Source organism: Marmota monax, unplaced genomic scaffold (genome assembly GCF_021218885.2).
Source record: "Marmota monax isolate L192 unplaced genomic scaffold, Marmota_monax_Labrador192_F-V1.1 WCK01_AAM20220418_F8-fsc00203, whole genome shotgun sequence".
In the NCBI taxonomy this organism is placed as follows: Eukaryota; Metazoa; Chordata; class Mammalia; order Rodentia; family Sciuridae; genus Marmota; species Marmota monax.
The window spans coordinates 1,473,350-1,496,757 of NW_026694787.1; the positions used below are offsets into that span (position 1 = coordinate 1,473,350).

Here is a 23,408-nt window from a genome sequence, read left to right on the forward strand (position 1 = left end):
TCACATGCGTCATCCATCACAACAGCTATTTATCACAACACATTTATTATTGGCAAATTTTCAGCACCACCCCTCCTTTTTAATAACACAGTAACAGACTTTTTTTTCTTTCACCTTTCCAACATTCATTTTTGCTCCTCAGTTTTACATGTGATTTTTGCATACTCAAATAAATCACATTCATATTTGGAAGCAGATACATCACCTGGATGTTTGGGAAGAAAAGGAAATATCACTTAGGAGACCTGGAAGAAGGCCATACTCAAATTTAACTGAACTGTGGATTTTATTTATTTGTTTGCTCATTTGTTTATTTGGTGGCACTGGGGATTGAACCCAGGACCTTGAATATGCTAGACAAGCACTGTGCCCCTGAAATATTCCACAACTGGACTACGAATTTTAAACCTTGTTGTGAGACCCTTCCTAAGGTCGTTTTTTATATTATTTTTTTCCATTTTGGTACTAGGGTAGGGATACCTAGTCATTTTTATTTTTTATTTTAAGGCAGGGTCTCACTAACTTGGTTAGGACCTCTCTAAATTTCTGAGGCTGGCCTTGAACTTGCAATCCTCCTGCTTCAGCCTCCCAAGCCACTGGGATTACAGGCATGCACCACTGTGTCCAGCTTATATTATTTTTTGCAAATTTTTATTGCAATACAATTCAACAACATACCCTTTTTTAAATATTTATTTTTTTGTAGTTGGACACAATACCTTTATTTATTTATGTATTATGTGGTGCTGAGGATCAAACCCAGAGTCTTGCACATGCTAGGCTAGTGCTCTACCGCTGAGCCACAACCCCAGCCCAACAACATACCATTTTAAAACAAACTTTAGTGTTATTTAGTACATTCATAATGTGCAGCCATCACCACTGTCTAAAACCAGCACATTTGTGTCACCCCAAAGAAACCCTGAACCCATTAGCAGTCTTACACAACGTCTCTCATCCCCTTCGTTCTTTTTTATGGCTAAATAGTATTTCATGGTATGGATTACCCAATCAACAGTTGTTGGCCATTTGGGTTGTTTCTACTTAGTGGCTTATGCTTAAGTTTCTACTTATAACTTATGACTAATGGTGCTGTGAAAACTCATTGTCAGATTCCTTCTTTTTTGTACATGCCAACATTTTATGGAAGGATATTCTTCCAGGGAGCTAAGAGTGAGGGGAAAGGAATATAAGCCAAAGAAGGAAGGAGAAGAAATAAAAGATGATACATCATTAAGCAGATCACAACTTTGCAACTAAATACAACTAGTTGCTTGACCCACAGGCCATGTCCAGAGAGGGTGTGAGATGCTTGTGATTTGGGACAGTTCACTTCTAGAAAAAAGGGCGAGAATTTATATAAGTCAAGTTGTCTCTTGTTGGTCAAAATGCATCTCATGGGGCCTTAGCTCCTTGTATTAGTCCATTTTCCTATACTATAATTAAATACCTGAGGCAGGTTACTTTATAAGGAAAAGAGGCTTATGTTGGCTTATGCTTCCAGAGGTACAGGGTCAAGGGGCCACATTGGGTGATGGCTTTCTTGTTGGCAGAGCCCTAAGTAGCAAAGGGCATCACAGAACAAGAGAAGGGGGGGCATGCTTGTGTCTGTATCTCTCTTCCTCCTCTTGTAAAATCATCTGGATTCAGTCATTGGGGACTCTACCATAATGAGTTTATCTAATCCTAATCATCTCCTACAGGCCCCACCTCTTAAGTATCATGGTTGAATTAAGTTTCCACACACTTAATACTTCACAGTGGAGACTAAATTTTGACACATGAAGGCTTGGGAGACAGACAAACCATATCCAAACCATAGTACCTCTTTGTCCTCTGGATCATGTTTCCTCACTGCCACAGGGAACCTCTACAAATCTGCTGGTCAGTAGCAAAGTGCCCACATCACTCCATGTCAGTTGGTGCCATTTGTGGGTCTACTCTGATGGGGGCCATAGTGGGAAGCAGCTTCCAGTGTATGGTGACTGAGGGAACAGCACAACCATCACTAGAGCAGTTTTGGCTGAGAAGTGAAGCATGTTGGTGGAGTGCCAGTGTCCCCAGGAAGGTGACACTGGGCAGTATAGGGTATTGTGAAAACTGGCTCCAGGGCAATAGATGCTCAGAAAATGCTGCTGATTTGCTTGCAGTTGATTGTTGACTGGCCTTCTGGTTCTGCTGTTGTGTAACAGACTGCCCCAAAACTCAGTGGTGTGCAATACCACATTTTTTTTCCTTCAGGTTTCTGTGTGTTGCCTGGGCTTAACTGTTTCTTGCTTGGGTCTCTCCTGAGATGGCAGTGGTGACTGGGCTGGGCCAGTTGGTAGTGGCTCCAGCTTATCTCAGATAGGCACTTCCCATAAGACATGTGGCTTGACTTTCTCACAGTTTGGCAGTAGAGCGATGTGTGTTCCAAGATGGTGAGTCCTCAGAGCTAGTGTTCTTAGATAGTTCTGTCACCTCCTTGTAAATATGGGAAATTGAAGCTTCAAAAGTTTCAGTTAAGAGGGTTGGGTCATACAGAAGCCATGGGAATCATCATCCTTTTTCTGGTGCTATCACAAGGACTGTAGGAAATAAAGAAACATGTCTTTCTTTTTTCTTTTTTAGGTACTGGAGATGGAACCCAGGGCCTTTTGTATGCTAAGCAAGCAGTCTGCTACTAACCTACCATTCCCTTATTTTATTTTATTTTTATTTTGAAATAGAATCACCATAAGTGCTGTGGCTGGCCTTAAACTGAATCCTTCTGCCAGACTCCCAGGTAGTTGGGATTATAGGCATATGCTACCACACCTGGCTCCAGGAAACCTTTCTTAATAACTATCCTGGGTCTGCCACACAGTAGGTGCTCAGTATATGTCACTGCACCCCCTTTATGAACTAAAGAGAGCATTTATCAAGTACAAAATACTGTATAAGACCCTTTGAGGTATATAAGAAGAAATAGGATTCAGGTCCTGCCCTTAAGAAGTTTACATTCTGGTGGAGGTTGTGGCTCAGTGGCAGAGTGCTTGGCTAGCATGTGTGAGGCACTGGGTTCGATTCTCAACACCACATAAAAATAAATAAAGGTCCATCAACAAGTAATAGAATGTAAGCTGCTGCTTCTTTTTAAAAATATTTTAAAAAAGAAGAAGCAGCTTACATTCTAACTGGGTTGTAACTCAGTGGTAGAGTGAATGCCTAGCTTGCATAAGGCACTGGGTTCAACCCCCAGAACCACAGAATCAAAGGTGCTTGTATCCTGGTTGGTAGATTAGAAAGGGAGGAGTGGTGAGAGGGAGCCTATGGAGGTAGAGCTTCCTGTGCTTGAGGACCTCAAAGGAGAGAGGGAAGGACCCCAATGTGAAATAAAGAGGAAAAATGCTGTGAGAGAGTGCTGATAGAATTTATAGGAAAGATTCATGTGTGTGTGTATCTGTGTGTATTTTGGAACATGGGGAGCAGTGGGGGAAGTTGTGTGTCTTTCTTTACCTCCTTCCACAACTCTAGTAGAATAATGGGTACAATGATGGCTAAAAATGTTGTTTTTTTTTAAAATATTACTTTAGTTGTTGATAGACCTCTATTTATTTATATGTGGTGCTGAGAACTGAACCCAGTGCCTCACACATGCCCGGCAAGTGCACTACCACTGAGCCCCAGCCCCAGCCCTCTTGTTTGTATAGACACCGCTGGTAGAGGTTTTATTTCTTTGTTTTGCTTTACAAATTGGGAAATTTTCATCAATAGGACATAATGTTCATGGTCTATTCATTCAGCAACATTGAGTGCCTACCAATGTTGGGGATTCAGACATAAGACAAGAGTTTAAGTCCAGTAAACAGACCCAGACAATAGTATGTAAGAGCAAATATGAATGCTGGAGGTGGGCAGGTGATTGATCATTCCTTTGGAAGACATATTTGGGGCTCACTCCTCTGGGCTCTGGACATATAGAGGGGAGCCACAGGCAGGGCCTTGCCCTCAGATTCAGCAGAGATCTCTAGACCAATGGCACTGATAAGCTATAGGCCCTAGATCAGTGGCATTAAACTCACTGAGACCTTGTTAGAAAAGCAGATTCTTGTCTCACCCTTGATCTGCTCCATCAGAAACTTGGGGTGGAGGTAGGTGTATGATGTTCAGCAGTCTGTTTTCACAGCCTTTCGGGTGGCTCTGATGCATGTTCCGGTGTGGGGAGCAGTTGGCTTGGATGGTTCTTAGGTCTGGCTGCACATCAGTATTTTATGGGAAACTTTTAAAGCACCAAGGCTTATGCCACACTTGAGAATGACTGGACCAGAATCTGAAAGGGGATCCAAGCATGTATGCATGTGTGTATATGAATGTATGACACAGACAGAGAAATGTTCTATATCTTGCCTATATTAATATCAACACGCTGGTTTTGATATTGCACTACTGTTTTGCGGGGTATTACCACTGTATAGGGTATATGGTGTCTGTGATATTTCTTATAACTACATGTGAATCAACAATGACAGTGTAATCACAATCACCTGGGGAGCTTTTGCACTATAAAGCCAAAGTTGAAGAAGTGGTCTTTTCTCCTTTTAAGATCATCATAGTACTAACTGGAATCACCACGAGGTAGGAAAGAGTCCGCCCCCATGAGGCCACCGAGAACAAGGTACCAGGCTACTCCTGAAGCAGTCAGGGCTCCCTAGAGATACTGAGTTGCTGTCATTGGACTATCTGTTGGATGAGCTCTTTGCTCTGGTTTTCTTTCTTTTTTTTTTTCTTGGACATTGCAATTGCACAGTTGTGAGTGTGATTGGGGAGGTTGTTTTAAAATTGGTGCAATTAATTTTTAAAAGTCAAACACAGCTGGTTCTCCTTAAAACGGTATTTCAGTAATGGTTCTTACCAGTACCATGAATAATTGACTAATATCAGCTCATTAATATTCTAATAGTAGAGTGCTTCAGGCTAATAAAATTCATTTTTAAATTAGTTTTTTTCAATGTGTTGCTGCAGCCCACGGATAATGGGAAGTTATGCTAAGGAAGGGCAAATCAGTGAAGTATGAGATTTTATGCTGTTTTTTAAAAATATAAAATAGTTGTTTAGCTGCTCAGTATTCCTGTTTTTAATTTCCTATGATAGAATTAAATGGAGAAAAAGGCCTCTATTTCAGAGGTACACATTTACCTGAAGACTATTGCTCTGGGAAGCGTTATTGCATCAAGAGTGGGGTAGGGATGGTCCTGATGTGAGCACCCTCATTCTTCTAGGTAGGGTTCCTCAGCTAGAGTGTCCCCTGAACTCTGTTTGTCTTGGGTCCCTCCCAGGGCTTCACATTTGTGCCAGGGTTTTTTTTTTTTTGGGGGGGGGGGTTCTTTTTTATAATTAATTTTTTTAAATTTTGAGGTCATTATTGATTTGCCTCTATTTATAAGAAATGTCACACAGAGATCCCATGTAACTTATACGTAATTTCCTCAATGGTAATGCCCTGCAAAACTATAGTGCAGTATCACAACCAGGGTATTGACATTGATATAGGCAAGATATTTCCATCACCAGTGGGACCCCTCCTGATGCCCTTTATAGCTCCCCACTTCCTCTTGCCCCTACCTGCTCAATCCCTGATGAGCGTGGCTCTGTTTTCCATCTGTTCTCATGGGACTCAAGTATAAAATTAGGTCCTGTTTGTTTTCTTTTAAAGAAACAACCTGTGGGTGTAGTTCAGGGGTAGCATACTTGCCTAGCACATGTGAGACCATAAGTTCCATCCCCAGCTCCACAAAAAAAAAAAAAAAAAAAAAGACACGTACACACACACACACACAATAAATGAACATGTACAAGGCACATGGGATAGAGGACTATTGGGTAGGAAAATTTAAACTTGAGGATTTCAGGCCACACATAAAGGCTTCCTTGTGGCACTGAATTCAGCATTAACTTTTGGGTATATTGTGTCTTCAGAAGTCATCTCTGGTGTTAGTGTTCATGATAGTCTTTTGGGATTCCTGTAATTTACATTTGGCTATGTTTTGATAGTGGTAATAATTGATGAAGTCCATGGCCTTCTGGTTTGTGCCTTAGGATGAATCTAGGGCCCTCTTGATATCCTCTGGAGGGTCACTGATAGTTAGAGGGTGGAAACTGGGGGTGCAAGTTAATTATTTGATTCATCTTTGAAAGGATGTTCTCAGAGTGTTTGCTTGATACTCTGAAAACAGAAGAGACAGATGTTGGGTGGAGGAAAGGAGCAGGCCCACCTCAGCCAGCAAAACCCAACCCTGATTGAATTCAGATCTTCCTTTTTCATATTTGCCTCAGAGCATCTAAATGTGAAAGGAGAGAATCAAAAAATGAGCTTCCATGCTTCTCCTTTAGCACTGCATTATGGTAGCTACCAGCTACATGTAGCTATTGAATGCCTGAAATATACCCAGCATGACTGAGGACCTGGGCTCATATTTAGTTTTTATTTATTTATTATTTTTTAAAAAATATTTATTTTTTAGTCATAGATGGACACAATATCTTTATTTTATATTTATGTGGTGTTGAGGATTGAACCAAGTGCCTCATGCATGCTAGGCGAGCACGCTACCTCTGAGCCACAACCCCAGCTCCTATTTTTATTTTTTTAAACATTTATTTTTTAGGGCTGGGGATGTGGCTCAAGTGGTAGCCCGCTCGCTTGGTATGCGTGCGGCCTGGGTTCGATCCTCAGCACCACATACAAACAAAGATGTTGTGTCCGCTGATAACTAAAAAATAAATAAATATTAAAATTCTCTCTCTCTCTCTCTCTCTCTCTCTCTCTCTCTCTCTCTCTCTCTTTAAAAAAAACATTTATTTTGTAGTTGTAGGTGGACACAGTACCTTTATTTTATTTTTATGTGGTGCCGTGGATCAAACCCAGTGCCTCATGTATGCCAGGCAAGCGCTGTACCTCTGAGCCACAACCCCAGCCCTCATATTTACTTTTATTTTAAATTTAAACAGCCATGTGTGACATGTGGATGACAAATGGACAGCACAGAGATTCTAAGTTGCCTATGTTGGGTTGTTTGAGTCACTCTACCCACTTTAGTGGGGCAAAGCTGATTTGCTTGGCATGAGCAAGGAGAAGCCTACAACTGTCCCCATGGTCCTCAGGCTATCCCAGTTTCCCACCCATCATCAGCCTCTACAATATTGCTGAGCAAACATTTCAAAATAATCAGTTTGAGGAAGAAGCGAATAATTAGCCTGCCTGTCCATTCACTGCATCTGTGCCTAGCTGTGCCCATGCTTGGCTCATAGAACTGCCTTTTTCATGCTTCTCTAATGAGTTAGACTCACATTCTGCTCTTAAGATTTTCAAGCTCATTCTTGGGATCAGGATAGTATTTGTTTCCTGTGTGACCCAGTGATGCACCTCAAAAAAAGAAGTGTGGTTCTTGGAGTAAGGTTCTTGCTTTGGTGTCTGGCTTCTCTACTTCTGATGGTGCTACCTAGGACAAATTAGTTAACCTCTCTGTGCTTCTGTTTCTTCCCCAATAAGATGAGGATCATAATAGTACCTCTGTCACCAGAGCGTGGTTGGGCCCAGTAAATTCAGGCAGTGCACTTGGTCCATAATAACTGTTATATTGTCACCTCCTTTTACGATGACACTACTTATATGACTTGAAGATGTGATTCTTACAGGTACCCACAAGGGGGCAGCCTAAAACCATGCATATCTATGGAACATTTGGTCCTTTTTCTTCTCCATTTTTCTTTCTTTTTGGCCTGCTTGAAGAACACTTTCATTAGAGATAGGGCAGGCCCAATATCAAGAAGGTGGTGTGGGTAGTATGGAGCAAGGTTCAGGTTCTAGTTGGGTATGGAGGTTGATGTGGGTGCTAAAGGAAACATCTGTCCACACATTCTAGGCTTTTCTTTGTAGCTTTTTACATAAATTCTTAATGAAATTCTTGATGTAGGAACTAGAATCTGAAAGTGTTTAGAGAAAAGAAAAACTTGACTTTATCTCTCTGCCCTTGACTTCATGCCTGTCTTTGGAGCATTGCATGTGCATTTGGAGCCGCCAGGTAGTGAGGAAAACAAGTTATAGAAGAGAGATCTCTGTGGGGAAGGAGGATGAAACTAGGACTTCACAAACTGTGGGAGCATGGGGCATCATGGGTCTTGGGAATGGTGGGGTCTTGAAAGTTGGTGTGGTTTAAACAGGTGGGAGTGGGAGAAGGAATGGTATAAGCCAGAAGGTAGTCCCGAGGTCAAGTTAGGAAAAGAGAGTCATATTGGGTGTAGGCGGGGGGGGGGGGGGGGGGGGGCGGGAATGGTTTGAGATGTAAGATGTTGGGCCTTTAAATTTGTAATGGTCATAATGTTGGGAACTTCATAATTAAGAATTGATTAAGAACAAACATGGAGAATAGCACTTTAAGTCCAGGGTTGATTTTCTAGTACTTCTTTCTTAAATTTTAGTATCCCCAGTACTTATAAAATTAAACTAAATTTTAAAACTAGACCTGCAGCCCGCAAAATTAGACTCATACAGGGAATTTTGACAACCCAGTGTTAGCTATGTTATTCACCATCTGTATTTCCACTGCCTCCACAGCAGGCCAAGCTTCCAGTCCCCCCTTCTGGACATCAAACAGCAAGAGCCTCCCTGGAAAGAGCTGAGGTTGCTATGGCAGCAAAGCATAGTGTGAAGTCAGTTGGTGCTCCCAGAGAAGAAGGCCCAGGCACTGGGAATGGGAATGTGGTAACATTAGCACTAAAGCCAATTTCTCCAGAATGATAGGCTTAAACATCATGTAGCAAATACTCATGAATAACCAATTGTAACAGAATGCAATTATTTCTAATTTCAAAACAGTCATGAAGATCCATTTACTCTTTAATTTAGAAAGCCTCTTAGGAGCCAGGCACGGTGGAGTGCATGTCTATAATCCCAGCAGCTCAGGAGGCTGAGACAGGAATAGCCAGCTTCAGCACTTAGCAAGGCCCTAAGCAATTTAATGAGACCCTGTCTCAAAATAAAAAGGGATAGGGATGTGGTTCAGTAGTTAAGCACCCCTGGGTTTGATCTCCAGTTACCTCCTCCCCCGCCCTCCAAAAAAAAGAAAAAAGAATAAAAGCTCCTTAGGGTCCTGTAGGGGATGGGTAGAGATGTAGAACTCTAAGGATATTTCCTGGAATTTGGGGGGGGGTTCACTGTCTTTTGTTCCATTTTATTTGTTGTAGATATTTGAATGACAATAGGAATATCCCATTATTTTCCTTTCTTCTTTGTGATTCTTAGATACTAAGATTGACATCAGAACAAATTTGGCAGAATTGAAATTGAACATGAGAGTTACAGTGCTCTCCTGAGAAACACTCTTGTGTCCCTTAGCAGTTGGCTCTTTCCAGAAAATAAAATGTTCATATCTATGTAATAATTGGTATCCAAAGTCTTGTACATTTTTATGCTTCTCCTCTCCCCCTCAGGTTTGGTAACAAGGCTGGGAGAGGTTTGGTGAGCATCTCTGCACGGTCTCTCTGATTTGTCTGTCATTTACTACACTTTCAGACCCTTCCAGGGTCAGACCTGGGAACAAAGGATTAGGGAAAGGGTTCTGTCCTCCCATGCTGGTGTTGGAACCACTATAGCATGGCTTGGCAGGTACTCATGGAAGCCATAGCTACTGCTCTACAGCTGTTGGGGATTGGTTGTATATGTGCATGGGGGGCGTGATAGATGCTCTGCTTCAAATGAAGAAGCAACAGTGGATGATGTGTGTGCAGCCAGACCCAAGGTGTGTGTTCATAGGGGAAGAGTGAAGAACTTAAAATCATTATGTTTTCTCTCTTACAGGTATGGATGGATTTTTAAAATCAGATGAGAGACAAAGACTAGCCAAAGAGAGAAGAGAAGAAAGAGAAAAATGTCTGGGTAAGTTGAACATTTTGACTGGTTAGGTCCAAGGAAGTGGAGAGGTGGTGAGGGCCTTTTCTAAAGGTCCTGGGAAATCTGCAAATGAATGCAAAGAGAGCTAGGACAATTGCTAGGAGTGGATCCACATGGAGACTGGTATGTTCATAAACATTGCATAATTTTCCAAACAGTTCATTTAGTCACTCACTTAGGAATCATTAAACCTCTTCTGTGTCCTAAGCACTGTGCTTGGGGCTGTGGGCATGAAGGCAAAAAAAGAGAACTCTGAGCAAGTCATTATGCCCTCAGGCATTCACTGTATGCATTCACTCAGCTTCTTTTCTGAACATCTAGAAGAGTCATCCTCAGGAAAACTAAGATATTGGCACTTAAATCATTTTTGATGTTACATCAGGGTGCCTTGGTTGAGAAAGTCTGTCTTGTGTGCTATAGATAGATAAGTACAGGGTGTTCTCCACAGGGTGCTGTGAAGTAGGTAGATGATGATTTCTCCATTCAATTGAGACAAAAGAGGAGCTTTCAGGTTCTTGCTTGGCTTCTTCCTGGACAGTTCAGGCATTGCCTACTTTGAGGAACCATTCCATGGTTTGACCAGGTGAAGTTAAGGGTCCTTAGTTTCTTGGAGGGAAAGCCAATCTTTTCCATGTGTTTTAACCCTTTGCCCAGCTCAGCATCTACTTGCTACATGCACAGTTAAACGCATTTGAGTGAATGCACTCTTACAGCTATCACGTTTCAAGCTAGTGTACAGTTTAGCCATTGTGCATAAGTTTGACTTAGTGATAGCAATAATAGTCAGCTCCCATGTGTTGGGGCATTACTGTGTACTTTATGTGCATTATCTCATTTAGTTGTCACCATATTGTGATGTTGCATACATGACTAACCATAATCTCCACTTCACAGAAGAGGAGATGGAGGCACAAACAGTTAACATGCCCAGGATTACCCAGCTAGTGATGGAGGTCTCAGGAACTTTAGTCTCATCACTGCATCCTAGGATCCCACTAGACTGTTTTGCTGTTCATTCTTGTTTCTGTGTTATTATTCTTAATTCATGCCACATGGGGTGCTCTAGAAATGACCTTCTGCTTTCCTTCACCAGCTGCCCGGGAGCAGCAGATACTGGAGAAACAGAAAAGAGCTAAGCTCCAGTATGAAAAGCAAATTGAGGAGCGATGGCGGAAACTGGAAGAGCAGCGACAACGGGAGGATCAAAAGAGGGCTGCTGTAGAAGAGAAGAGGAAGCAGAAGCTCCGAGAGGAGGAGGTAAAGCCCCAGGAGTCCCTCATCCCAACCATCTTGGCAGCTCACACAGAGTGTGGTGCAGAGAGCACCTGGACATCCTACCCAGCTCCGGGGTACAAGAGAGACTTGATCCTGTATCTTCTCCCAGTGGCTCACCATATGCTCTTTGAGCATGATGACACAGTGATCCAGTGGAAGAAGCACTGGCATAGTAAACAGACTTATCTATTCAGTTCAGATGCCACTTTGCTATATGACTTTGGGCAAGTGGTTGGTGTCTCTGGGCCTTGATTTGCTTGTCTCTGCATTGAGGAGGTTGGATTTTGTGGTCTCCCAAGAGCTGTTCCAGGCATAACCTTTTCTGACTCTAAGATAAGGCTCACAGGGGATTGTGGTTAGGGTAATACAGTCTGGAGGGTTGTCCGTGTTTCTAGGGCAGATATGAGGCCAGAGTGTGAGCTGTGAGGGTCAAGAACAAAATCCTGTGATTCACTGCTGGAAAAATTAGTTTACCCTCAAATACAAAGATGCTAGTGTATTTAAATTTTACTGTAGTTCCTGCTTTAATCATTCTTTCTTTCCAGTTACCTTTTTAAAAAGAAATATAATGCAGTTACCCCTACAGAGTCCTTTATTTCTAAACTGAAATGGATTTAGAAAGCATATTTGGGTAATAGATTTTCTTAACAAGAATATATTAAGGATGTAATCATAGCCTTGTATCAGGTGATGGTCATTTTTTATTCATAAGGTATAATGATATCTTAGTATGAACAATATAGCAATTTGTTAATCTCCAAAACTGTAGGATACAAAGACTTTTGTATAAATTTAGTATTTTTTAAAAAAATCTCTGAGTGGTTGTTTTCTACTATATATATTTACTACTTCCTCTTTTTTTTAACTTAAAAAGCACATATGAACATGAATACAAACACACAATTAGATCTAACTTTACCTACAAAGCACCCAGTTCCTTTGTTCTTCTTAGCAAATAAAGATCTAAACAATGCTCTTAGCCATGGTTCACCATTGTTGACTGCTGTCTAACTGCTGTAGTTTCATCTGCTCAGCTCTACCACTAAGCATCTGGTGGCCAGGGGCAAGTCACATATCCCTTCTAATTCTGTATCCTCAGCTCCAAACAAAAATGGTTATAGGAATTAAAGGAGTTGACTTTTGTGAAAGTGTCCAGCAAAACACCTGGCACAGAGTAATCCCTTAGAAAAATGAGATTCTCTCCACTTAATTCATTTGACCTTGGCTGAAGCAAGGTGAAAAGAGAGCTACCTAGAAGAGATTATGGCACAGAGTATATATACTATTTTTAAAAACAAAGCCATAGAGCGACAGTGTTTCAGTAATTTAGGACCAATTTCTTCTTTCTCAACCTTTGTACTTCTCATGAGTCACTGGGCTCACCCATTTTCTGCCCATCCTCCATTCCTTGATGACTTAGAGCTTGTCCCCTTCCCCCCAGCCTCTTCATTTTGATTTTTGACATCCTCTGGGATTGCTGATTCAAGGGAAAGCTTGTCACTGTTGCTTCCAGGAAGGAGCACTGTAAAGTGTCAAGTTACATGCTTCTTGTGTTCTGAAACATCCTATAGTGTCACAGGGGTTCACTTTTGAGGCAATTTCTATGTTTAATTTTCCTTTATAGAACATTAGTGCTAGTGCTGGGGCTGGGGCTATGGTTCAGTGGTAGAGTGCTCACCTAGCACACGCAAGGCGTGGGGTTCTATCTTTAACACCACATAAAAAATAAATGAATAAATAAAATAAAGAGGGCTGGGGATGTGGCTCATGGGCTGGGGATGTGGCTCAAGCGGTAGCGCGCTCGCCTGGCATGCGTGCGGCAGGGGTTCAATCCTCAGCACCACATACAAACAAAGATGTTGTGTCTGCCGAGAACTAAAAAATAAATATTAAAAATTCTCTCTCTCTCTCTCTCTGTCTCTCTAAAAAAAAAAAAAGATATCGTGTCCAACTACAATTTAAAAAATATTTTTTAAAAAAGAACATTAGTGCTATTAGTTGCATTAAGTACTCACACACCTCCTCTTTGCCTATGAGGGAATGTTATGCCAGATGGTTGGTCCACATGCAGCTGAATCTTCAGAGGTTTCACTTCTGGATGATTTTCCATTTGCTTCTGTGCTTTCTTGCACCCGTAATGTGGTGGTTATGGGGGGTGGGGAATGGTTCCTGACTCTTGTCAGCTTAACAACAAGCTGAGCTTCCTTTTCTGTTCTCCCTGAGCATGGTAGGGCTGGGCAGAGAGCTGGGCCTAAAAAGGTTGTGTAGCAACCCAACGAAGCAAAAGCCTTTCTCTGCCACCTGCTCCTACCCTTAGGGTCCCAGGAGACCCATGTGTAGCTTAGAGACTTTTCACATACAGGCTGGCCAGTTAACCACATTGGTGTTGGTAATTACCAATACAGAAGCTTATTTGGCATTATTTGTGCTTGATCTTCAGAGAAGGGGGATGAGACTGCACTGCAGAAGCCCCTATCCAAAGGAAGCCCTTTGTGGTCACCCCCATGGTTCTTGAAGAGCTCTGTAAGAGTTGTTGTATGCTAAGTACCTGGCTGTGGAGATTGTTGAGTCCTTTTCTCGGTGCCAGACTTAAGTTCTTTTTGTCATGCTCTGTCTCTTGTCAACCAAGGAAAAGGCTCAATGGGAAGATAGTTCATCCTGTGTAGGCCATTTTGCTTTTGTAGTCTATTGGGAAATGCACATATTGCCCAACAAGTCCTACCTCTCTCCGTCTGATGTTTAGGAGATAAAAAGAGGCCTGTTAGCTACTCATTCCTACCCAACCCTGACCTGGCTTCCATCCCTGTGGTTGTCATGATGTTCTTGGTAATTCTTCATGTCTGTGCCAAGGCAGAAGTGGATGGTGTCTCAGGACCCCCACCACTACATTGGGGGTTCAAGAAAGCACAGAAGCAAATACAGAATTATTCTGGCAGTGGCAGTCCCTCATCTGCAATGCAGAATGATCAGCCTGACTCCCAGAACTCTCAAGAATTGGCAGTATTGGAGGCTAGTCAGGCCTGTCCTAGGGAGGGAAAGTCTGATATCTGCTTGAGATCCTGACTTTGAACTCAATTTTCTTTTTTTTTTTTTTTTTTTTTTTATTTATTTTTTAGTTTTTTCGGCAGACACAACGTCTTTGTATGTGGTGCTGAGGTTCGAACCCGGGCCGCACGCATGCCAGGCGAGCGCGCTACCGCTTGAGCCACATCTCCAGCCCGAACTCAATTTTCTTGCTGGAGACCATCTTATCTTTTCTTCATTTTAGTTGTAGATGGACACAATACCTTTATTTTATTTACTTTTATGTGATGCTGAGGATTGAACCCGGAGCCTCACACATTCAAGAAGAGTGCTCTACCACTGAGCCACAACCCCAGCCCCCTATCTTTTCTTTAAAATGGGTTCCTACAATGTTCACATGCTGCACAGTTCCAAAATTAAGCTGCTAGAACAGGCACATTACTTTCACCTGAGTTAGGACTGATATGCAGTGTTCTCACCCAGTCAGGAATATAACTTCCTGAGTAGTGGCCCTGAAATATGGGATTTGGAGAAGGCAACTCTACATTTCTCCTGCTAAACAGATAACCAGGAAAGGCCTTTTTTCCAAGAGTAGCTTCATCTCTTTAAGTTAGTTTGACAAATCTAAACTGTTCATACTCTCATTGCTTTATAGATAACAAAACCTACCTTGCTAAGTAAAATAAGAAATTTCTGGGCCGGGGTGGTGGTGCACACCTGTAATACCAGTGGCTCGGGATGTTGAGACAGGAGGATCGCAAGTTCAAAGCCAGCCTGAGCAAAAGTGAGGCACTAAGCAACTTAGTGAGACCCTGTCTCTAAATAAATAAATTAAAAACAGGACTGGGGATATGGCTCAGTGGTTTAGTACCCCTGAATTCAATCCCCAATACCCCTACCCCCCAAAACTAGAAATTTCTGAACACACCTAAAAAACTTCACTTAGCTGTGCACCTTGGAGCCTTATCCCTGCAATGTCATCACCTAAACACATATTGTAAAAGTAGGGGCAAAGGCATAACCCCTGACAGCCCCAACTCCTGACAGAGATTGCTATCTAGGTAGTAGTGTTTGGGCCATGTCCTGGTAGAGGACTGTTGCTCGGACAGCTCAGTGGGTCACCTTGGATGTGATTCTCCAAGTTCTTTGAGGAAGATCTAGAGCTTAGAGCTCAAAGGGGCTTTTGCCTCTTATTGTTCATTTCTTCTAATAAGCCCCACTCAATAGAAGATATTCTGTTGACAAAAATTTGCCTTGTCCTTTCCCCATCCTCTGATGATCATCAGATGATACCCAGGAGAACCAAAACTTGGCAGGAATTGCAGTATGCAGTTCCTAGTATTTATTAATACTGGTTTCCTGATGTGACTGAATTTACCCTTGCTTTTTAATGCTTGGCCTTTCTTCTCACAGTGTGGTCCCAATACCATTAACACCTGATAACTAGTTAGAAATACAGATTCTTAGCAGGCTCCACCCCAGACTTACCCAGAAACCCTGGGGAGAAACCCCAACAATCTGTTTTAATAAGCCCTCCAGGGGATTACGATACAGCCATATTTACATTTAAGAATCACTTGTTCTAAAATGTTCTGTTAATAGTCCTCCTCCTCTTCAAATTCAGATTCAGTCAGCGTTGGTGAAGTACTTACACATCAAGAACTAGACTAGACGTTAACTTTGTAGACTTGAGAGTAATCTGATAAAGTAGGTAATGTCATTCTCATTCTGTAGGTGAGAAAATTGAAGCCCAAGGATGTGAAATGATTGACTCAAGGTCACAAGGCTAAAAAATGGTAGGCAAAGGTGGACTATGAATCTTTACCTTCTGATTCCAAATCTAGTATTCTTTCTGCTAAATCAGGTGAAGGGAATCAGAAAGGTATACACAAATACTAGGCAATACCTCCATACACAGGACTAACTTCTAACCAGTGCAGTGGACCAGTTTTTTTATATATGTTTGAATCATCCCATTCTGACTTCTTTCGGTTCTATAAGTCTGTTAGAACTTGTTTACTACCTGTTTTTCCTCTTCTCTCTAAAAATTGGTGATACAAGGTGATTGTCTCGTTTTCTCAGGGATGATTACATTTTTATAAGCCTACTCAAGGTCCAAATGACCTAATTTCCATTGATGGAATTTGGAGTCACTCAGTGGATTTGGGGTAGATGGCATGGGTAGTTTTTCTAAAAGTAACTGAACAGTCCAGGGATGGGTTTGGCTTTAGTTGAACATTATTGTATAATTCTGCCCCCTAGATAGCTGCTCCAGTGGTAAAACTGGCTCTGTGAAATTCAGTATCTTTTATTCTCATTGAGCCCCTAGTAGATGAAGGACAGTCTAATGAGTTCCTTCTGATATATAGGAAATCTACCAAAAACTAATTTCATTCTTCAGGGTGAAAGGTTTCAACACTTAAATTAGGTCATTGACTAAATACTTTGTTAAATTCATACAATGAAATAACATTCAGCCTCACGCTCAAGTACCCGTATTTTAGGCATCATGGTGGAGAAGTTCTGTTTCCTCTAAGCATCAACTTTTACCTGGCAGATCACCAGTGCTGGCCATCAGCATTAAACGGCCCAGGTTCATGAGAATGGAGCAACCAGGAAATGTACATTTGTGATTGTACAGTGCCCAGTCCCAAACTAGAACACAATTAATAGTCAATATAAATCTGAGTGATATAAGAGGAAATAATTCCCCTCTCTGCTCACAGGTCCATGAAAAGACTATTTGCAAATGTTTTTTAGCAAAATGCTATTCAGAGAAAAATTACACAGAGGAAGCTGAGATGTAAAGAACCCAGCTGCTCATCTCATGCCTCTGGTGTAGACAAAAGAGGTAAATCCAGGCACATCCTAAGTGACATTTATGTGTTTGCAGTAAGTGAAATAAAGGAGGCTTTTCCTAATGCTTAAGTCAATTACACAGTTTTTGCTGTCCTAATTTAATTTTACTTGCTTGTTTTAGTAAAAAAATCATATTTTTGTGTTTTGGAGTCAGATAGGAGTAGTCCAGTTCCAGGAACTCCATGGAATTAAGTTTTATGAGGGCTAATGGGTGTCAGTATAAAGACCAGAATTGCTTTGGACCTTCTCCAGTGGTGGCAGGGAAAGTAGCTGGTATTTGCAGAGTCATTGAGGTGCAGAGTAAGAATACTTTTGCTGCAGTGCCAAGGACAACTCTATGGAAAGTAACAGTCTGGTTAATATAGGAGGATGCTTTTGATAAATCCTCTGTTAATAGAGAAGCCTACGGGTAGATTTTCTTTTCTGGTTAAAAATTGCTTAGTTCTTCTTTCCCTCATGCCCAAACCTACCTAACTCTGGAGATGTATAGATGTTTTACTTTGTGGCCAGAAGATTCTACACTCCTGTCTCATTAAATTTTGAACTGTGCAGAAAAGTGTTATAATATAGAAAAAAAAATAGATTCTTCTTTTTAAAACTATGTATAAGGCCACAGAAACTCAGATTATATTTTAATCTAAATTTTCTCAAATCAGAATGTTTTGTGCTTACAATTATAAAGACTGCAGTTGGTTCTGGAGCAAAATTCCAGTTCTCTTACTGGATGGTGCAAGCTTGGGTTTGAGACAGGCCTCAAGGAGTTAATGCTTGTTGGGCATTATTCTTAAACAAATCAAGGGCTGGCATAGCAGCAGCTTTTCCCCAGGGAGGGGTGAGGAGGGGACAGGACACAGTGTTCAGTTGGAGATCTGGTGATAGCCTAGCCGCATTGTTTACTCTCCACCCACCGAGAGTGTGATGTGGCAGAGAGAATATGTGTGCCTGGGTTTAGGATGCTGAGCACAGAAAGCCTGGTTTGGTGACTCACCCCAGAGCACTGAGGCAGCAGTGCAGTGGGGCTGGGTGTTTGAGCTTGTTCTTTGTTGACACTCAATGCTTTGTGTGAACTGGGCAGGAGCGACTGGAGGCAATGATGCGCCGGTCCCTGGAGCGTACACAGCAGCTGGAGCTGAAGAAGAAGTGTTCGTGGGGAACATCAGTGGCCACAGGACCTGGAGGACGTGATGGTGAGTGCAGGGCTGTCCCTGCATTGCAGGGCTCCAGTGGGAGATCATGGGCAGAGCTGGGTGTCCACAGGATCTTGGGGATGCTGTGCACAGCTTTACAGGCACCCTTTTTGGGTGTGATGTTTAAAACTGCCAAGCTTCTGTGTATGCATTTCTCATGAGAGGGAGATGTGTATTCTTCTTGCTAGCAAACAGCAATTGATGCAATAACTGGGCTTTCAGGGAGAGCAAAAGAAAATGGATGCAAAGCCTGGCTAGCTGGCCTCAGCAGGCAGGTCCAGGGGTAATCTGATTTCAGGGAAGGGAAATGGCAGGAGACTCAGTCACTATTTCAGACATGACTGGGAAAGTCAGAGTTACTCTCTAAAAAGGACTGGACTTTTTCTTTTCACATTATGAATTTTTGTTGCTCGTTTTATTTTGTTTCAAGGGGACTTATTTCATTATCCAGTTCATACCCATCTTTAAATTTTTAAATGTTTACTTTAATGTATGGGTTATTACTAGTCTCAGGATGACTTTTCCCCTCTTTTCAGTGTCATACCATGTTTCAGTGATCTCAGCATTCTGTTATGCAGAGTTATTTACTAGCTCTTTCTGAAAGGTGCTTATAATATAGTTTATTAGTTGTATTGTGCTTTTAACTTTTTGGCAGTAATATACTTTTTTCTTTTTTGAGAAGTCAGCAACACATTTGTTAACTTTTCTAATTTCCTAATTAGAAAGTAAAATAAAACAACAAATTGGGACTTTTTTCTTTTACCTCTCTTTGCTCTGATTTTTTGCTGTGTAGGTGAATCAGAAAATACCCCACCCCCTCCTCTAGGTTTAGCATCCAGCACTCTTCCTCCGGACGCAGGGACCACTGCCACCGCTGCCGAGTCCAGCAACGGTATATCCGAGCATCATCGTGCCATAGCGCTTTGTGAAAATTGTTCTGATCACCCTCCTCCATTACTGTCTGTCTGAAGTGCTTTCACAGTTGATTTCTTAGTCTGACCTATTATAATTTTTTTTCTAGAGATGTGAATGATATGCTTATCTTTCTTTGTTCCTCTGCCATCATGGAGCTGTGCATGCCTTATATTGTAGTGTTATGGAGACATTTCATCCTCAGCTCACTTCTACCTTAAAAATCTTGTCATTATTTGATTTTTGTGTATCTATGTCTTTAACAATTTCATTAATCATCTGTTGTAGGCATTAAGTAGAAGGGCGTTCGGATCACTTCTTGTGAAAAGCCAGAAATCACAGAGTTCTGAATGGAATACTTGGGCTTGGTGTTAATGTGGTGGATACCAGGAGAAGTGTCTGAGAGGGAGTGCTAGAGAGTTTATTAATGGTAACACTGGGAATCCAAAGAATTAGACAACTTGGCTCTGTGCTTCATTTCATATCTCTGTCTAAAACGCTGTGTTTTGGGGACGTAGCTTAGTGGAAGAACACTTGCCTGGGATGTAGGAGGCCATGGGTTTGATGCCCAGAAGAACAAATAAACAAAAGGATTTCTATTTTGAATACAGACCTGGGAAATTCTGTGGTTTAGATTAAGAATGGAACTAGCAAAACCTTGTTCCCATGTAATAAAGATTAGAAATTCAACCCATTTCTGGTTAGCAACACCAACAATACAGAAGGTTGTGTTTCCAGTAGGAATAAATATCCTTGGTTTCTGGCATTCCTTTAACAAAAAGTATCCTCATACCATGGACTTTGCTGTACAGGCCTAGCTATAATACCTATAGGGCGGGCACTGGCTTTTCCCGCAAAGTGGGTACAAGTAGAATGGAATTAGTACCCAAGGTTATGACCAGGGTAATATGGTCATAACCACATGAATGTGGTACTTGGGCACACAATTTAAAGGGGGCTGCCCAAAATCTCAGCAATGAAAATAACATTTTTTTTGAGAGAGAGAGAGAGAGAGAATTTTTAATATTTATTTTTTAGTTTTCAGTGGACATAACATCTTTGTTTGTATGTGGTGCTGAGGATCGAACCCAGGCCGCACGCATGCCAGGCAAGCGCGCTACCGCTTAAGCCACATTCCCAGCCCGAAAATAACATTTTAAATGGAATATTTTAAAAATAAAAATTAATACAGAAAAGTCCAGAGTGAACAAAACAGAATTTCAAAATGTGTGATGCTGAACTGTATGAAAGCCTGAGGCAAAAGAGAAAATATACACTCTACCTACTTACTTTACTAGAACCTTAAAGTAGTTAAAACCCTAAAATTTGAAAAGTATTAAAATTTAAAACAACACCAGGGATGGTGGTATATACTTTTAATCCCAGCTACTCATGAGGCTGAGGCAGGAAAGTCACAAGTTTGAGGCCACCCTGTCTCAAAATCACAAAATAAAAAAGGGCTGGGACTGTAGCTCAGTGGTAAAGGGCCCCTGGGTTCAATTCCTAGTTTCCCTAATACACATACAAAATATCACTTCAAGTTTAAATATTTTATGTATCCCCAATTTATTATACTTTGATTTCAGCTAATTAACTTATTACTTGGTCAGCATAAATTGTCAGATATGACCGTTCTCTGATTTGAAAATAAGATGAACATAGGAGTTAGATTTTGAAAATATTATTGATGAGTTTGTGTCCTTTATAGCCATGGGCACAAATTTTTCCTTTCACCTCAGGCTCCAATATAGGTTGGCAGGGCACTGTTAGAACCTCTTTGTTGGTTGTAATGATTTAATTTTGAAACCTGTCTGAAATGACTGAAACATGAGAACACCAAACTTAGGGTTATGTGTTAAAATACTAACCTTAAACTAATAAAGCATCTACAAAAGAGCCATTTTTTAAACTTTATTGTATTTATTTATATGCAGTGTTAAGAATCAAACCCAGTGCATCACACATGCTAGGCAAGCTCTCTACCACTGAGCCACAACTGCAGTCCCAAAAGAGCCATTTTGAATCCATCTTTTAACAAGAGGAAGAAAACCAACTACTAAAGGGCATTCTGCTTTAAATACAGAGCCTGAGTTACAAATTACATCTTTTTTTAACCTGAGCCACAGGTAACCTTTAGGAAAATTTCAGTTTCAGTACTAGTCTCAATCAGACCATAGAACATTTCCAGCAGTGATTTGTCTCTGGTCCAGGTTGGTTTTGTTTTCGTGTGATGTGAATATATTTAAAAATCCCTGGATGCAAGAAAATGATTTTGGATTAACATGGCTTTAGTTGAACATTTGAGTGAGGTTGAACATTTGAAAATGAAGAGAAGAACTGAAGAAATTGTATACAATTTCTTGGCTGATGTAGCCTGGGCATTTCCAGATCAGGATAATGAGATCCCAGGATGATAGAAGCAAGCAGAGTTGTGCTGTGCCACTGTGGCGTAGATGTGTGGATGAGGACAAGAAGGACACTTTGGGAAATGTGTTTCTCAGTCTATAGTGGCGTGAATATCAATGTCTTTAATGCGTTTCTCTGCAGCATGTGACAAACTTTCTACATCAACCATGAATTTGCCAAAGCAGATGGAGCCTCCCATGAGTAAACGCCTGTCTTCATCCACCGTGGCAATATCCTATTCCCCAGACCGAGGCAAGTGCACATGTAGACATGGTCTCTCCAGTTTGCTTCTTTGTGGTGTGAGCATCTTAACATTGGTCTTTGTGAGAGCCCCCTCTGAGTCTTCTGCAAATATCACCATCATCCTAGTCTCTTGGTTTGAATGTGGGAGCCTCAGGACCTTGCTAATAAAACTTTGGAAAGTGACATTGCTTCTTAGAGCCAGGTGATTGTTGAGTAGGGATAGGAATTGATATACTCCCAGTCTGAAAGACTCCACATTTTATGTAGGAGTTTTAAAAGTACCTGTCTGTCAGTGATGGAATGTGGTTGATTAGCCAGAAAGAGCATAATTAATGAGTCAGTTAGCTGGGAGACTTGCTATGTGAAAAGATGGAGCTCTGCAGTCATCCATGGTTGTAGACCTGTCTATATTTTAGATGAAAACAGAAGCATAGAGTAATATAAAGCCTCTAAAAGAGAAAAAGGATGGATGGGACTTTACAGGCACAGTTTTGAACAGGGAGATGTGTATAGGACATGTGTCAGTTCCAGAATCTGAATAGATTTGACACTGTCCCTGTTCTAATGGAGGTTCAGATGAGTCATTGGAAGCCTGAGTTTATACCTTTCAAAATATGTAGGTTAAGGAATGGAGGGCTCTCCACATGTTAAATGTATATTTTAAAGCGTCATTGAAGGAATATCAGGTGCCAGTGGAGTATTTATCATGTCAAGTCATTACCAAGGGGTAAACAGGAGGATGTTTGTGACTTGGAAGAGGCCGGTGTGCCTTCGTAGTTGTTCACTGGCATTGACCATGGCCCTTGTATCCCAGAGGCATAGCACGTGTATCAGAATCCCTGTGAGTATCAGAATCTTGCTGATTTCTGATGCAATTCATGGGTAAGCACTAGGAGCATGGAAGGAATTAAGAGCTGAATGAGAGCACACCTACACTTAATTCTGTACAGCTGTTCCATTAGTGTATTCCATGTTTTCATTAGTTCATATTCTTACATATTATATTAAATTCATTTTCGTATTAACATATAAACATAAGTTTATTATTGACAACTGAATTATCAGCTTGTGGATTATAAATTGAGAAATTTTAATCCCCCCCTAAATTTACTAGTTAATAGGCATCCAAAGAACACAAAGTAATTCTTTGTAGCCGTTGCCATATAATGTATTCTAAAACCATCAAAATATTTTGGTCATTGATCTTTGGATTATGAGTCCTGTTTTCTTTGAGTAAAGCTGTTAATCAGTTGGCCATTAATATTTTTGTGCTTCTTGTTTACTTTTTGCCCTTATTTACATGGAAAAAGTATGAAAGGATTTATTTTTTTTACTATTATAGGATAATATTTCATTTTAAAAATCAGTGTGTTATGAACTATTTCTTAACAGAGGACCTAAATCAAGTGTTTTGTAGGTGTAATTTTTTTTTTTTTTTGATGTTAGATCTACGTGATGAGTAAGAGTCCATATGAACATCTTGGGAGGTGGGCTAATTCTCTGAGTTATGCAGATCACTGTAATATAATAATGTGTTGTATGAATTCTGATGTCCCAAGAGAATTAATGCACTCTCCCAAACTCTAAATGAT

The 23,408-nt window shown here is 41.0% G+C and overlaps 1 protein-coding gene across 8 annotated transcripts in view; it reads left to right on the plus strand.

Moving 5' to 3' along the window:
- Positions 1-23,408, plus strand: part of Map7d2 (MAP7 domain containing 2) — a 110,920-nt gene that overhangs the window by 40,026 nt on the left and 47,486 nt on the right. For 7 of the 8 annotated variants that reach the window (XM_046425871.2, XM_058573063.1, XM_058573064.1 and 4 more), the window contains exons 2-6: positions 9,818-9,895; positions 11,004-11,167; positions 18,144-18,255; positions 19,049-19,147; positions 21,715-21,825. In XM_046425871.2, coding sequence (XP_046281827.1) covers positions 9,818-9,895; positions 11,004-11,167; positions 18,144-18,255; positions 19,049-19,147; positions 21,715-21,825 — 564 coding nt within the window. The remainder of the gene's footprint in view (positions 1-9,817; positions 9,896-11,003; positions 11,168-18,143; positions 18,256-19,048; positions 19,148-21,714; positions 21,826-23,408) is intronic. The other variant, XM_058573065.1, reaches the window with a different exon arrangement.